The 13628-nt window shown below is 33.2% G+C and overlaps 1 protein-coding gene across 4 annotated transcripts in view; it reads right to left on the bottom strand.

The window, feature by feature from the left end:
* Positions 1-2715: 2715 nt before the first annotated feature.
* ANAPC10 (anaphase promoting complex subunit 10) overlaps positions 2716-13628 on the bottom strand; it is a 28636-nt gene continuing 17723 nt past the window's right edge. For all 4 annotated transcript variants that reach the window (XM_014066019.2, XM_087724342.1, XM_014066018.2 and 1 more), the window contains exon 5: positions 2716-3013. In XM_014066019.2, coding sequence (XP_013921494.2) covers positions 2783-3013 — 231 coding nt within the window. In that variant the 3' untranslated portion in view covers positions 2716-2782. The remainder of the gene's footprint in view (positions 3014-13628) is intronic.

The following is a 13628-nucleotide window of genomic DNA, read 5'->3' as shown; positions in this document are numbered from 1 at the left end:
TATTTAAAGGACTTATTCACGTTTTTTAAATCTCTCTTGGCAGCATCCAAAGATTTTAAGTATACTTAACTTTGTATAAACTATGTCCAGTTTAACTTGCAAGTATTTTATTTTAAAATGGGTAGCAGTGTTTATCACATGGTTATCACTCAATGCCAATTCAAGGATTAATAGTAAATCCCTGCTATCAGAAACAGATAAACTTCTTTTAATGACCATGTAGATGTCTATCATCATTTTGATGCATCTATTTTTTAGAAAAATCCAACTTATCTTTTCCAAAATTTGTATTTTCATTATTGTTATTACCGTAGTACTCTCTGAACACCAGGTGGTGGATAAGAGAAAATAACATTACACATGTAATTTTCCACTTAGAACAACAAAAGTATTATATTTCTTTATAGCATTATAACTGTTTCAGGAAGATGGTTATGAAATCCTTGCATAACTTTTGTATAAAATCATTCTCTAATTCAAACAAAAGAGCGCCATTGATAAAAGCACTAGAAATAACAGATGTCCAACAATCAGATTCTGACATAAATATTCTACTATTAAAAGGTAAGATAATTTTGATTATTTCATCAATCTGGATCCATAGCTTCCCAGCTATCAGAAAGGTATTTCATCTCTTAGGTGTTTCCTTTAGGGCCACTCTTGAGTCACATCTCTATTCTTACATCTGAGTTCATATAGTCATAATTGGTACCTGTACTGATTTGTGTTATATCCAGTGCTCTTAACAAGTGGCAGTACCGATGTCCAGGGATATACAGACAGCGCTTAATGCCAATTCTGAGAGATGTGTAAGTTTTCCTTTAAGTGCAAATCTTTTGGCATATTGTCAGTAGGCACATGCCAACTATATCAACCAATGAAAGCTTACAGTGGACCTAAATTTGTCCCACTGCTTTCATGTATGGCTACAGTAAAAAGATAATTAGACTACATTTTGGTAATGCAGGGAATTGGCAGGAGGGAGAGGGGAGATACATAAATATATATATATATATAACTTAGTTTTGAGACTTTACCAAAAGAAAAAAATAAATAAAACAAATTTGCTTAATTGTGTTTAAAAAAATCCTGGCAATATCAGTTGCTTTGCTCCTTCAACCCCCCAAAGTGGGAAGACTAGCCAAAGAAATATCAGTTACAGGGAACCTGCTCTCTGCTTTTCTCATATTCCACCAAGCAGGGGGTGAAATCAATTCCAAGTGTTTATTCTGCTATGACCAGAGAAGTGAAAATAAGGACAGAGGGGTTCCTACTAGGGCAGTTGCCAAGGTTTATGTCTTGTGGACATAATTATAGGCTTGCATAATTACCCCAAAGGTAACACATTTCTAGAAATATATAATTGGATAATTAACAATTAAGAATATAATTGATTATTTTCTGGAATCTTAAATTCCAAGTTTTTGGAAGAATTAATTCCATTAAAACTGGTGAAATTTGGTTCAGTAGAATGCCACTGTATTCTGAGGTTATTTTATACTGCATAGTTCTCTTTACTTCATATATAACATATGAAAATATGTGAATTTTCCACAAACGTTATCTTCAATTACTATGTGTAATTAGACATAGGAACAGAACCCAATTCCATTCAAAGAATCTATGGTATTCTAGATACTATGCCACTATAGGTATTTATCTTGTAAACTTTCTACTACAAAGACTTGAAATAAATTGCAATCCAAAAATAATAGTCAAGCAGAAATATACATAAATTAAAATCAAAGAAGCATACACATATCAATATAGGAGAACCAACACTTGCAAAGCAGGCAAACAATGCAATAATAACAAAACCATGTTATTGCTTGCTAAAGTCAAAGATTATTAAAATGATTTAAGCTCAACACTGAAAGACATAAATATCTGTGTCAAATGAATATTTATAAAGCATCTAGGTTACTTCAATTGAAAATATTCTGTGCTATAGTTACTTACCCAGTTTCAAAGACTTTAGATGATGACATGACAAACAGGACGAGCAGATTTACAGAAAAATCTTTATAATTCCCTCCAATGACTTCGCACCAGGAAACTTTCTGTATTACTTCTGGTTTGAGGCATGTTTATCTACCTATATATCTCTAAAACTGATCCCTTAACCTTCAACAATATACTATAGGGCAAAATGTTTTGAAGCAAGATAACTCAATGGGTTAACTTATAGAAAGCATCCAAAATCTGGGATCCGTGATTCTCATGGAATTGAAGTTTGGTAAATTTTATAAAACATGACATAGAAAGGATCACAAAGCAGTTTATGATATAATACAAAATATCATAAAATATTACCTGTGCTGATGTTTGAATGTGCTATATACTTCAACACTGGCTATTTTCAAGGCAGATACATATCTGAATGTATCCCTACTCTTCCAGTGAACGCTATACCTTTAGAAGCTCTGCCATTGTTGAAGGCATTGTGGAACTAGTAAGGAAATATCTTGGAAAGGATGATAGCAGGGAACAAGTGAGGAGGAGCAGGAGAAGGAGGAAGGGAGGTTTCCAATGCTTCCTGCCAACTTCCCACAAGAAAACTCAATGGAAAAGCCGGCAGGAAGTCAGAAGTTGCTTCCTCTCCCACTGCTTTTTTGCCCACATATGGTTGTTCTGTTTTTAGATAAGGAAGTATCTCTGGACAGCAGGACTAAAACTCAGAAATCTGTAACATCACAACAAGACATTATAAACACATTGAATTTTAAACCTTTATTTTGAAATTAAATTAAAAATTGGGGTGATTACAGTACAAAAATATGTTTTACCTGATTGAGCGATACATCATGAAATCAATTGTTGTACATCTAGGAAATTTACCAATAGAACTTTCTTCAACTGGTGTATAAACCTTAATTTGTCGCATATGTGTATCTCTTCCATTCTGATGATTGGCTAAAACTGCAATCTGAATCATAAATGTGCGAATAGGTTTCTTATGAGTGTCAGTTAAGGGAACATGAATCCAACCACTTGGCTCCACTAATTCAAGTTGCTAGAAAGGAAAAGAAAGGCATGTTAGTGGAAACAGAGGGAGAAAGAACTAGGTTCAAATTATTTATTATTTATTTATGACTATCATTGTTGTACCTTATGATTCTTGACGAATGTATCTTGTCTTTTTATGTACACTTATGCACCAAAAACAAATTCCTTGTGTGTTCAATTATACTTGGCCAATAAAGAATGCTATTCTATTCTATTCTATTTATTAGCAGGAGCAATAAAATTACTATCTAATTCTTCAGAAATTTGGCAGTTATAGGTAAGTTATTTTTTAGTATGCTATAATCACCTCCCTTGATAGATAGATGGATGGATGGATGGATGGATGGATGGATGGATAGATAGACAGATATAGATATATAATCCTGTGCTCTCCTCTACATGACTAAGGAATATACAAGTCACAAAGGTGAACCTCTTCAATCCTTCATGTTGCATAACTCAAGTTGTTGCATTTTAATGACATGTTATTTTTGTGACACTAGAAGCAGTCACATAGTGGTAAGCCAAAATTCTTCCCATGAAAATACTCCTAATAGACTATACATTGTTTGATGGCTTTGTTTGATAATAACTATACATTGTTTGAAGCAAGAAACCCATATAATTCCATCCATAATTTAGAATTACATGTAGGATCTCTAATTTTTCTATGCATCAGAAATCAAGAATTATGCCTTGTTTCTTCTGATCTACACACTGCAACAAATAAATCAGACATTATGATGGTTTGTTAATAGTGCATGTTAACATGTTGTTTTTTTCATAATTTAACCAAAATACTGAAAATTGTAGCTTATTGTTGCATGCAAATGTGTCCAGTAATATGTTCCATAAATCATATTTGAATTGTAAATAAGGTCTTTCAACCACGTGGTCTTGCAGCCACAGAGGTGGCACAGTGGTTAGAGTGCAGTACTGCAGGCTGCTTCGGCTGATCACTGGCTGCCGGCTGTTTGGCAGATCGAATCTCACTAGGCTCAAGGTTGACTCAGTCTTCCATCCTTCCAAGGTCGGTAAAATGAGGACCCAGATTGTTGGGAGAAATATGCTGACTCTGTAAACCACTTAGAGAGGGCTGTAAAGCACTATGCAGCAGTATATAAGTCTAAGTGCTATTGCTATTGCGATTAAAATTCATAAACTTCATATAGGAGATAGCAACCAGAATGTATAGCATATCCACATGCTCTAGCAAAGTGTTAAAACTCAGATGTTAGCTAAAGACAGAAAAGTGAATTTTTGAATGTAAAAATATTAATTAAAATGAATAATAAAAAGATTGCTTTAAAAAAACATAATATTAAAGATAATTACATTCACATTTACTTAAAAGGAGGTGTCATGTAATTCATTACAATGTGTATCTAAAAGCTGGATACAGAATATATGAAGCACTCTTTTTAATTTAAGTCAACTTTTAAAGATTTGATATCATACCATGATGATACTTTATTGAAATCAATAGATGGTCACAAAATTGCATGTCTCTTGTTTAAATTTATAATTAAATGAATGGAAGGTAAGTTTGCCTCGCAATCTCCACAGCTACCTATATATCTTGAATGATATCTGTAATTGGTTAATGGATGGATTTTTAGTGTAATTGATTGGATAGAAGTCCAGCCAATTTTGAATGAGCAACTTCTCATCCAGCAGTCCCCACCCTGTACTATGATAACTCCCTCAGCTGAGTCCCCTGACCATCCAGATATATTTTTGATGGATCATTGGAATCACTGTTAATGTAACTGGAATTCCTCATTCAATCAGTGACACCCAACCAGAAAATGCTGTTCACCTATCTATTTATTTGAACAATTGTTTCTTAATACAAAAGTTTTACATTCAAGCATTTTGTATTCCAAAATGTTTTAAATTCATTTATTTCAAACATTTCTGGCAATTTATTACAGATTTCAGATTCAATTTCTGAATAGTAAAATAAAGTATTTTTTCAGCCTCTAAATCACATTTTGTATTTAATTCATCAAACATTCAAATCTTTGTACTCCCTGCTTCCGAGTCTCCTTTTCTTAGCTGTTGCCACATCCTCTTCAATCTAGTTTTGGATTGGAAGCATCCAGTTAGCTGAAAGATGACTGGCTATTAAAATGTTATGCTTTGTTATGTTGTGTTGTGTTGTTATGTTGTGCTGTTAAATAAACAACTCCTCTTTTACCTCTTCTTTGCAACACTGCTCTTTAGAGCAGAATTTATGGTGGAGAATGCTATTCAGACTCTTACCAGATTTCTTAAAATTATGACTTTAATGGGTATGTTACTCTACAGTACAGTGAAGAGACTTTTCTAATAGTAATATTATCACTGACTCACTGATATCACCTATAATGACAAAAATCAAACTTTTTCTCCTGTATTGGCTGTATCCTCATTGGGAGATATGCATAGTTTGTGGGAAATGAATTCTTATCCTGAATTCTGCAACTTCTGATCAAGGTCTCTCACATATTATAATATTAACTACAAAAACCCAGTTTAAACATACTGCTGCATAATTTCAAAACTAGAACTGCCAACACAGAAAGATGCAAATTTTGAGTGCCTGCCATTTCTTTGCTTAGGAAGGAAGAGAACAAGTTAATAGCAAATGATGTACCAATTCCAGCAAGAAAGTGAAGCATATCCAAGAGAAACTTCAGAAATTCCAAATGAGTCAAAAGGAAGAACACCACAGGAAAAGCTTTATGAGAAGCACAGAAGTTAGCTCAGTCAAAGGACTCCCTGTACAGAGACAAGCTCATGGGCCTAGACATATAACGACCACCTAAGTAGGTGACTGTGTGGCCCTCAGTCACCTCCTGTAAATGGTCCAGATATGGATAGTTCAGAACATTAGATCAGAAAAGCTTTCTACTTGCTTAAGAAGCTAAAACAGACATTCCTGAATAGCCCACAAAATAAACCCAGCGCAAATAAATGCTTAATGTGACTATAACTTTAACAACAATTTAAAAGAAAGCATTTAATACAAGAAAGAACATTAAAATTTACAGTGTTATGGAAAGACATTGATCAACACATTCTAATAAAGTTTTAAAGGAGATGGGGGAACCTGTCGTTCCCCATAAACTGGTAAACTATAACTTCTACCACTCCCCAGCATGATAGGATGGCAGCTTAATAACTGCTTTAGAAAATGGAAATTCTGCTTTATGTAGGGCTTCTTTCAGACATGGAAGTAGGATAAAATGTTGTGAGTTGGCTAGAGTTATGTTTTACAAGTTAGGCAGCTGAATATATTTTTTAATAAATAAATGGAATCGAGTATAGACACCTATGATTATATATTTTGCTGTGTACAGACATAGCGGACAATGGTTGCATAATACTTTTCCCCTGTAGGAAAAGAATGCCATGTATCATTCAGTGATATAAATTAAAATGTGAAAAGTATTAAGGGCATTAAAAATCCAATTTCCATAGAATAATTTCTAAACATAAGAAAACCACATTCCCCGCAAAGTGCTAACTAATATATACAGATACAATAACAAATTCTAGCACTGTTAATTGAATCAAAAAGGAGTTAAATCAATTGACTATCAGCTAAGCTCTTGAGAACTTGATATCAGAGAGACTGTGTCAAGATTGAACTCCTTTGCTTCTTTCAAACTTTATTGCTATGCAACTTGCCAATTAACCGTGTGTGTGTGTGTGGAATGGAATGTTGAGATGTTGTGCACAGAGCATGAGAGCCTGGAAACCATCAAGGCCACCACTGCAGGTACTTGAGAAGGAGGTGGATTGTTCTCATAACAAAAGGGCATTTCATAATTGGACAATGTGAATACCCAGGGGTTGGTAGAAAGGGAAGCTATTGTTTAACCAAGACTTTTTTGGGGGAAACCAGAACTGGTTTTGATTCTTCAGTGCCAAAATGGTGTATCCAATGAAGTCTTACTTTTGGGAACTGAAAGCTCCTAAGTGTATTCATTTCTTTTGGGTCCACTAGTTGGACAGTTGAGAGACTTTATATGTAGTAGTGCTATTTTAGATTTTAGCCATTATATTTTATTGATAACAATATTGAGAGATACATACAATTCTTTTGGTCTATCTTCCATATCGGATATCACTAATAGACTTTATATGATAACAAATCAATAGTTAATTAATTAATCATAATAAATAGTAAATTTAATAAAGTTAGAAATTCATAAAATATATGTTTTAAAATCACATTTTTGTTCAAATATACATGGAAATAATTAGATACATGTACCAATATAAGCCAATTTAACCTGGGACTGCCTCTGTCCTGTAATTCAGATATATGATACATAAAATAAGCACATACCTTATGCCTTATCAAGGTATATGTGGGGGTTTCACAGTTATTACTAGTCTTTTCTCTGATGGTAGTATATTCTTAAGTATACTAGATTATTATTATTGATATTAGATGGATTTGGGAAAGTAAAATATAACCAAGTATTACTGAACACAAAAATTTAGAACAAGATTTACATTCACGCAAAAAGTGGAAATATACAAAAATAATGATTGGCTAAATTTTAAACAATACCTCATAGAATGATTTAATATATTTATTTTGCAGATGATACATCCCTCTAAATGATTGTCATATTGGATTGTTTTAAGAATGACAACATTTTCGGTCTATTGGTTTTATGCTCTTTCAGCCAAGTTTTGCAGACAAAGTGTTCTATACAAACAAAAGAATTTTCTAAACAATCATATTTGATAACTTGCAGCTTTTCTAGAACATTAGTCTTTAATTATTGGAATGAAACCAATGGACTGCACTCTGATCTAAAGTGGAAGACAAGATGGGGTCACTATAATTTGAGCTTAGAGATAATTTTTTCATACAATTCCTCCCCCACTCCTACATTAAAGAGAGATGCCAGATTAAAATATGTCATCACCTGTGGCTTATTTGAATATGCAAAAGAGCTTGATAAACAAAGCAAAGAAATACTGGAGCAGGATTCATGTCTTCATACAGAAGATTCTTAAAATGTACATAAAGGTAAAACCAGAGATTTATTTTTAAGGCCAAATGGACAAAGACCTTGAAAAAAATTGGAACGTTGATTTTAGCCACAAGAATGCTCTATGCACAAAAATGGAAAGATATTTTAATTCCCACAATGAATGACTGGCTGCAAAAGCAGATGAAGTTAGCAGAGATGACCAAATTGACTGCTTTAATTAAAGAATGCAACTAATTTTGTATCTACTTGGAAACCACTTGTGGACTTTGGGCTTGAGGTAGAAGAAATAAAACTTTGATTTTGGGATTTGCTGATTAATATTATTATGTAAAAGTAAAAAAGTTGAAGTTGTATGTTATTACCTTATTCTAGTATTAAAAAGAGTTGGAAGTCAATGCTTTTTTAAAAAAATTCCCTTTTTACCCTATACTTTATCCTCTCCTACTTTCCCATCATTTTTATTTTTCTTTGTATTTTATATTTCAATAAACTAATAAACATGAAAAAGAGCTTGATAGATATGGATTAGTCTGGAACAGATTTTCTCAACCCTGTCAACTTTAAAGAAAGTGGACTTCAGCTCCCAGAATTCTCCACCAACACTGTCCCAGAGCATGGATGTCAAACTCGGAGTGTCACGTTGCTGTCACGTGACATTTCATGATGTTTTTTACCTTCACGAAGTTGGGGTAGGCATGGCCTGCACATGACTCTTCCAGAGTGCGGGCCTCCAGTTTGACACCCCTTTTCTAGAATAACAAAATATAAATCTACAAACGTTGTCTTTAGCACAAAAAATAATTTTAATTTTTTAATTTTAATGTTTCCTACTAGCATCAGAAAACATTCCAACACTGGCTGTTTTATTTTTCTCCCTTCCCCCTCTCTTGTATTTGGTTAACTGACAGTCCTACTCTGCACTAGGTGTGTGTTATTTGTTTTCAAAGATCACCTATTAACATAAAATGTGTCCATTTGTCCCCTGGGATTATATTAGTATAAGAACTTGGCATAAAACTGCAATGCCTTTTGAAATAATGTATTTCACAGGAATCCATTTCCCTCAATTCTTCAGTGAGGCTTCAACCCCCATTTCTCGTTGTTTTTTTTTTAGGTATGCAGCAGATTGCAGTTGAGACCAGGAGGCTTCCCCTGCATGAGATTCTGGCACAGACAATCTATTAGAGTTAAATTATTCTAAACTTCAAAGAATAATTAATTAGTTATTTCTACTATTATACTGCACGCTATTTTTTAGTATTGTGGCTTGAAAAGACTCATGGAAAATACTTTTGTTCTTCTCCAGTCTTTGCATATTCAGTTTGTCCTGTTTTTTATCATTCATAATAGAAAAATACTATGAATGTGTAAATGAAAGTTCATAATTTATTTCCAGAATTGTTTGTTATGTCTAGAGAGATCTCCTGAATATGAATAAAGGAACAAATAAAACATTATAATAAGCTAAGCAATGGTATTAAAGTATTTTTGCATCTGTACAAATGAACAGAAGTATGTTCAAATTTCAGCAGGTGAGAAGAACATTTCACTTCCTTATGCAGGTAGTCCTCAAATTACAACAGTTCATTTAGGGACCCTTCAAAGTTACAACATCACTGAAAAAAGACCATTTTCCACACTTGTGACCATTGCACCATCCTCATGAATGTGTAACCAAGATTTGGATGCTGGGAAACTGGTTCATATTTATGATGGTTGCAGTGTCCTTAGATCATGTGAATCCCTTTCGTGACCTTCTGTCAATGGGAAAGCCAGATTCATTTAACAACCAGGTTATAACCTTAACAGCTGCAATTATTCACTTAACAATTTTGACAAGAAAAGTCATAAAATGGGGCAAAACTCATTTAACAAATGTCTCACTTAGCAACATAAATTTTGAGCTCAATTATGATTATAAGTTGAGGATTACTTGTACTAATATAACAGCATCCTATTTCATTTATAGCTTTTGTAAAATACAAGTTTCCAATTACATATACATTAAAAAAAATATAAGCAAAAAAATGACCCTGAAGTAAAAGCTGAAATGCTATCATCAAATAAATCTTCGGAGATAGCATGTTATTTTCATTAGTCTAAATGGTGGATTGGTGGAAAATCAGAAAGGGTTGTTCTATCCACTACATATTCTTCTTCTATCTTATCCCATCGTACTTTGCCATTTTCTGTATAAATGAATACACATTTTAAAATGTCTGTTTCTAAAGACTAAGCATATTAATTGTATAGATGAGGAGAGCTCTAACCAGAAAAACCATATGCAAATATTAAGTTAAATGAATATTTCATCTTTCAGCGCGTAAAAAAACAGCTGTAAGGGTTTTACAGCAATATGCAATGATATAAATACCTCAGGTGAAGAATCATTGATGATCTACAAAATAGTAACAGAGTTTTTGTGTGGCAAAGCTGGTACTTTAAATTGAGGAGGGGGCTAGGAAAGTCAGTTTTTTTTCTGTTTAGAGACTGTTTTTCCAATTGCATTTCACGTTTACACCATCTGTCTTGTTTTAAGAAAAAGAAAAAAGGTTATACATTTTAAAGGTTCTATTAAAGATGGTGCGGCTGATGAAATGCTCAGTGAAATGTTCTCTAGCTGATTGATCAATTGTTGTTTGGAACTTATAATTAATGATTGTAACTATAATTTATCTATGATTATTACTTGCTGTATGTACACTATGAGCTTAGGCACCAGAGACAAATTCCTTGTATGTCCAATCACATTTGGCCAATAAAGAACATTCCATTCCATTCCAAATTAGCTTGAAATTCCTATTTCATAAACGTCAAAAGGAAATTACCTCTCACCTTTTTATCTGCTAAACTTTAGACATGGTAGAGTAAAACAAGCATTTTATAAAGAACACTATGGATTCCCATGAATAGATTATCTTTAGCAATTCCATTTTGGTTTTGTTTTAGAACCAGGATTTTGAGCGATCTAAAGTAGTAGTGTTATTTCAATGCCAGATCATTATCTCAGCAATAAATACAGCAACCGTATCAGAGAAAACCATGTTTTTAAAAACTGAAGAGGATATCCTACATTCCAAGCATAACAATAAATTGTAATTGCTTGCATGTTTTCTATTTTTGACCACCTACAAGTTATTCCATTATGATTACACTAACCTGAAAATTATAACCAGCAACATATTTTTGCTTTAGGCAGGTCACCTAACAATAAGGAGATGCCGAAGATTGGAAAACACAGTTTAATTAAATGAAAGCTAACGGAAATGACAGATTTTGTAAATAAAAAAGGCACCAACAGTAGCTTTTTAAAATTACCTTTTCCTACATCTTGTATGGAAATTGAAGAACACTTTTAACTAAATACAAATGTAACTGATCTAGCCAATTACTATATTTAGATCATATTGTCAGACAGCTCTTTTTAAGGTTAATGTCAAAAATGCTTGGTTTAATTTTTTTTTAAAAAAATAGAAGCTAAGGGATAGTTCATTTAAAATGAAAATCAAGCTTAATATTTTCAATAGTTATATGCCAGTATTAAATTATCTTTTCCTCAACTACCACACACGTATAAACAAACATTTCTTGATTCCCCCACCTTTCAAGACAAAAAGTATAAAACAGAGCAAATATATATATATTTATCCAATTCTCTGGAAATTGTTTCTCCACTGTTTTTTTAAGACCTTTTTTAATGTAATAATGACCACCAAATTTAATAATATTCACTACAAATTTTAAAATGTAAAAGCCAAAGAGACTCAAGTTTTTTTCCCAATATTCCAAAGAGAATTTTTAAGGGAAAAAAATGGTGTGTGAACAGCAGACACTGATGTTCACACAAGCATGCTGCGTGCAGCTCAGCAGGCAGTATTTCTGTTTTTATTGGATTAAGCCCTGGCACAATGGAGCTTCAATGTCATAACTGCTTATTTCATTGCATGCCAGCCTTGAAAACAACAGGTAAAAAGAAAATAAAGCCAAGCACATAAAAAGAGAAAGCTGCACCCTACCTATTTTCAGAGAGTCACAAGCTAGAATGTTCTTAATTCTTTATTTCAAACTATATAATTTATAACCATGACACGAATAAGGAAGACGCACAAAGCAGAAAATACAGAAACATAACGTTCCTGAGGTTCAGTTTACAAGGACCTCACACAAAGTTTTTTTTTTGCTCGCTAGTCTGCTAGAAACAGCATTATTTGCTAAAAATGCAAAAGCTGCCAAAAGCTATGGCCCATCTAAAGCAAACATGTTTAAGATGGAAACGGAGAGCCAGTGCTGAAGGAAGCCAGTGGATAGTATAATAAAACTTATCTTAACTCTGCAGAAAAGGTTGCTCTTAAATAACTATAAATAAGTTGTGCTCACACATCAATGGTCTGAGTTATGCAAAATACATTATGTTAATAAGAAAAGTAATTAGAAAGTTTGAACATGATTAAGCTATTTCCTCTCCCCCATCTTTCAAGTTATTGGGAATTCAACACTAGTCTTGGTTCACATGCTAGAACAATGGGAAATTTTTCCGAATGGTTGAATGCTAACCCTGACAAGTGTGGAGAGCCAACTACAATACATTATATGGTAGCATAACCTGCCACCCACGAAGCTGAGAGCACAGCTTTCAAACACATGCACTGAGCTGTAAAACCACAAAATCCCTTATTACATATTGTCTCTCTTATTTTAGGTGAAACAGACCATCATTTCCCCCTCATTACAAATCTAATGGACTTAACTTTTTTTTTTTCCTGCTAGCTTTCCAATCAACTAAATAATTGTTTTAAATATCAGGTGCAATGCAAATCATTGCTTTTCAAAAGACAAAAACAATCAATCATCTTTCTCTGGCTTATAATGAATCTAAGCATGTTATATTTGGGGTTCTCAGAATTTATTTTTAATTTATTTTAAAAATAGATGCCTCTCCCTAATTCTTTTCCAACCAAACCCAGTCTCTTTCTGTTTGATATTTCTTGAGATTTAAATAGACCATGAATTGGAGCAACTTTATTTAATTCTGCTTTGTTGGAAAAAGGTGTTATGCTAATTTTTTTCACAGCTGTGAAGGATACGTCACTGTCACTATAAGAATTTTTTAAAGGTAAATCATAATGATATGCCAATAGTTTTATAATATTATATAGAAAAGCTGAATTTTTACACAGTAGGATGCTTTCTTCCACTTCACAAAAACAAATTTTAGGATACGCAGATGTACTGCTCTACATGTTGGCTTGTTAACGCAAAAATCAGGCATGGTTACAGAGTGACAAACATACTCCACCCTCATTACAACAGAGTGCAATCACCAGCCAAACCCTCATTACAACAGAGTGCAATCACCAGCCAAACTCTGTGATTTCATAAAGTACAAAAGTTAAGGGGGGGGGGAGGAAGGCAAACTGAAATTGGAGTATATTCGTCAAATTCTTAAAAATATGTTCCAAGACGAAAGAAAACTTCTCAATAAATATTTTCACTAAATGTTTTACTAAAGCATTCATGTTTATGAAAAGAGCAAAAGCTCATTCAAACATTTAGTATGTGCACATTTGGTACATGATCTCCTAACCTCTATGTGACTGACTCATACATTCCACATTCTTAAGA

Source organism: Thamnophis sirtalis, unplaced genomic scaffold (genome assembly GCF_051295495.1).
Source record: "Thamnophis sirtalis isolate CommonGarterSnake01/CBP01778 unplaced genomic scaffold, rThaSir2_p1.2 scaffold_10, whole genome shotgun sequence".
In the NCBI taxonomy this organism is placed as follows: domain Eukaryota; kingdom Metazoa; phylum Chordata; class Lepidosauria; order Squamata; family Natricidae; genus Thamnophis; species Thamnophis sirtalis.
The sequence above is the reverse complement of the archived record's forward strand: the minus strand, read 5'-3'. Positions and strand labels throughout refer to the sequence as shown.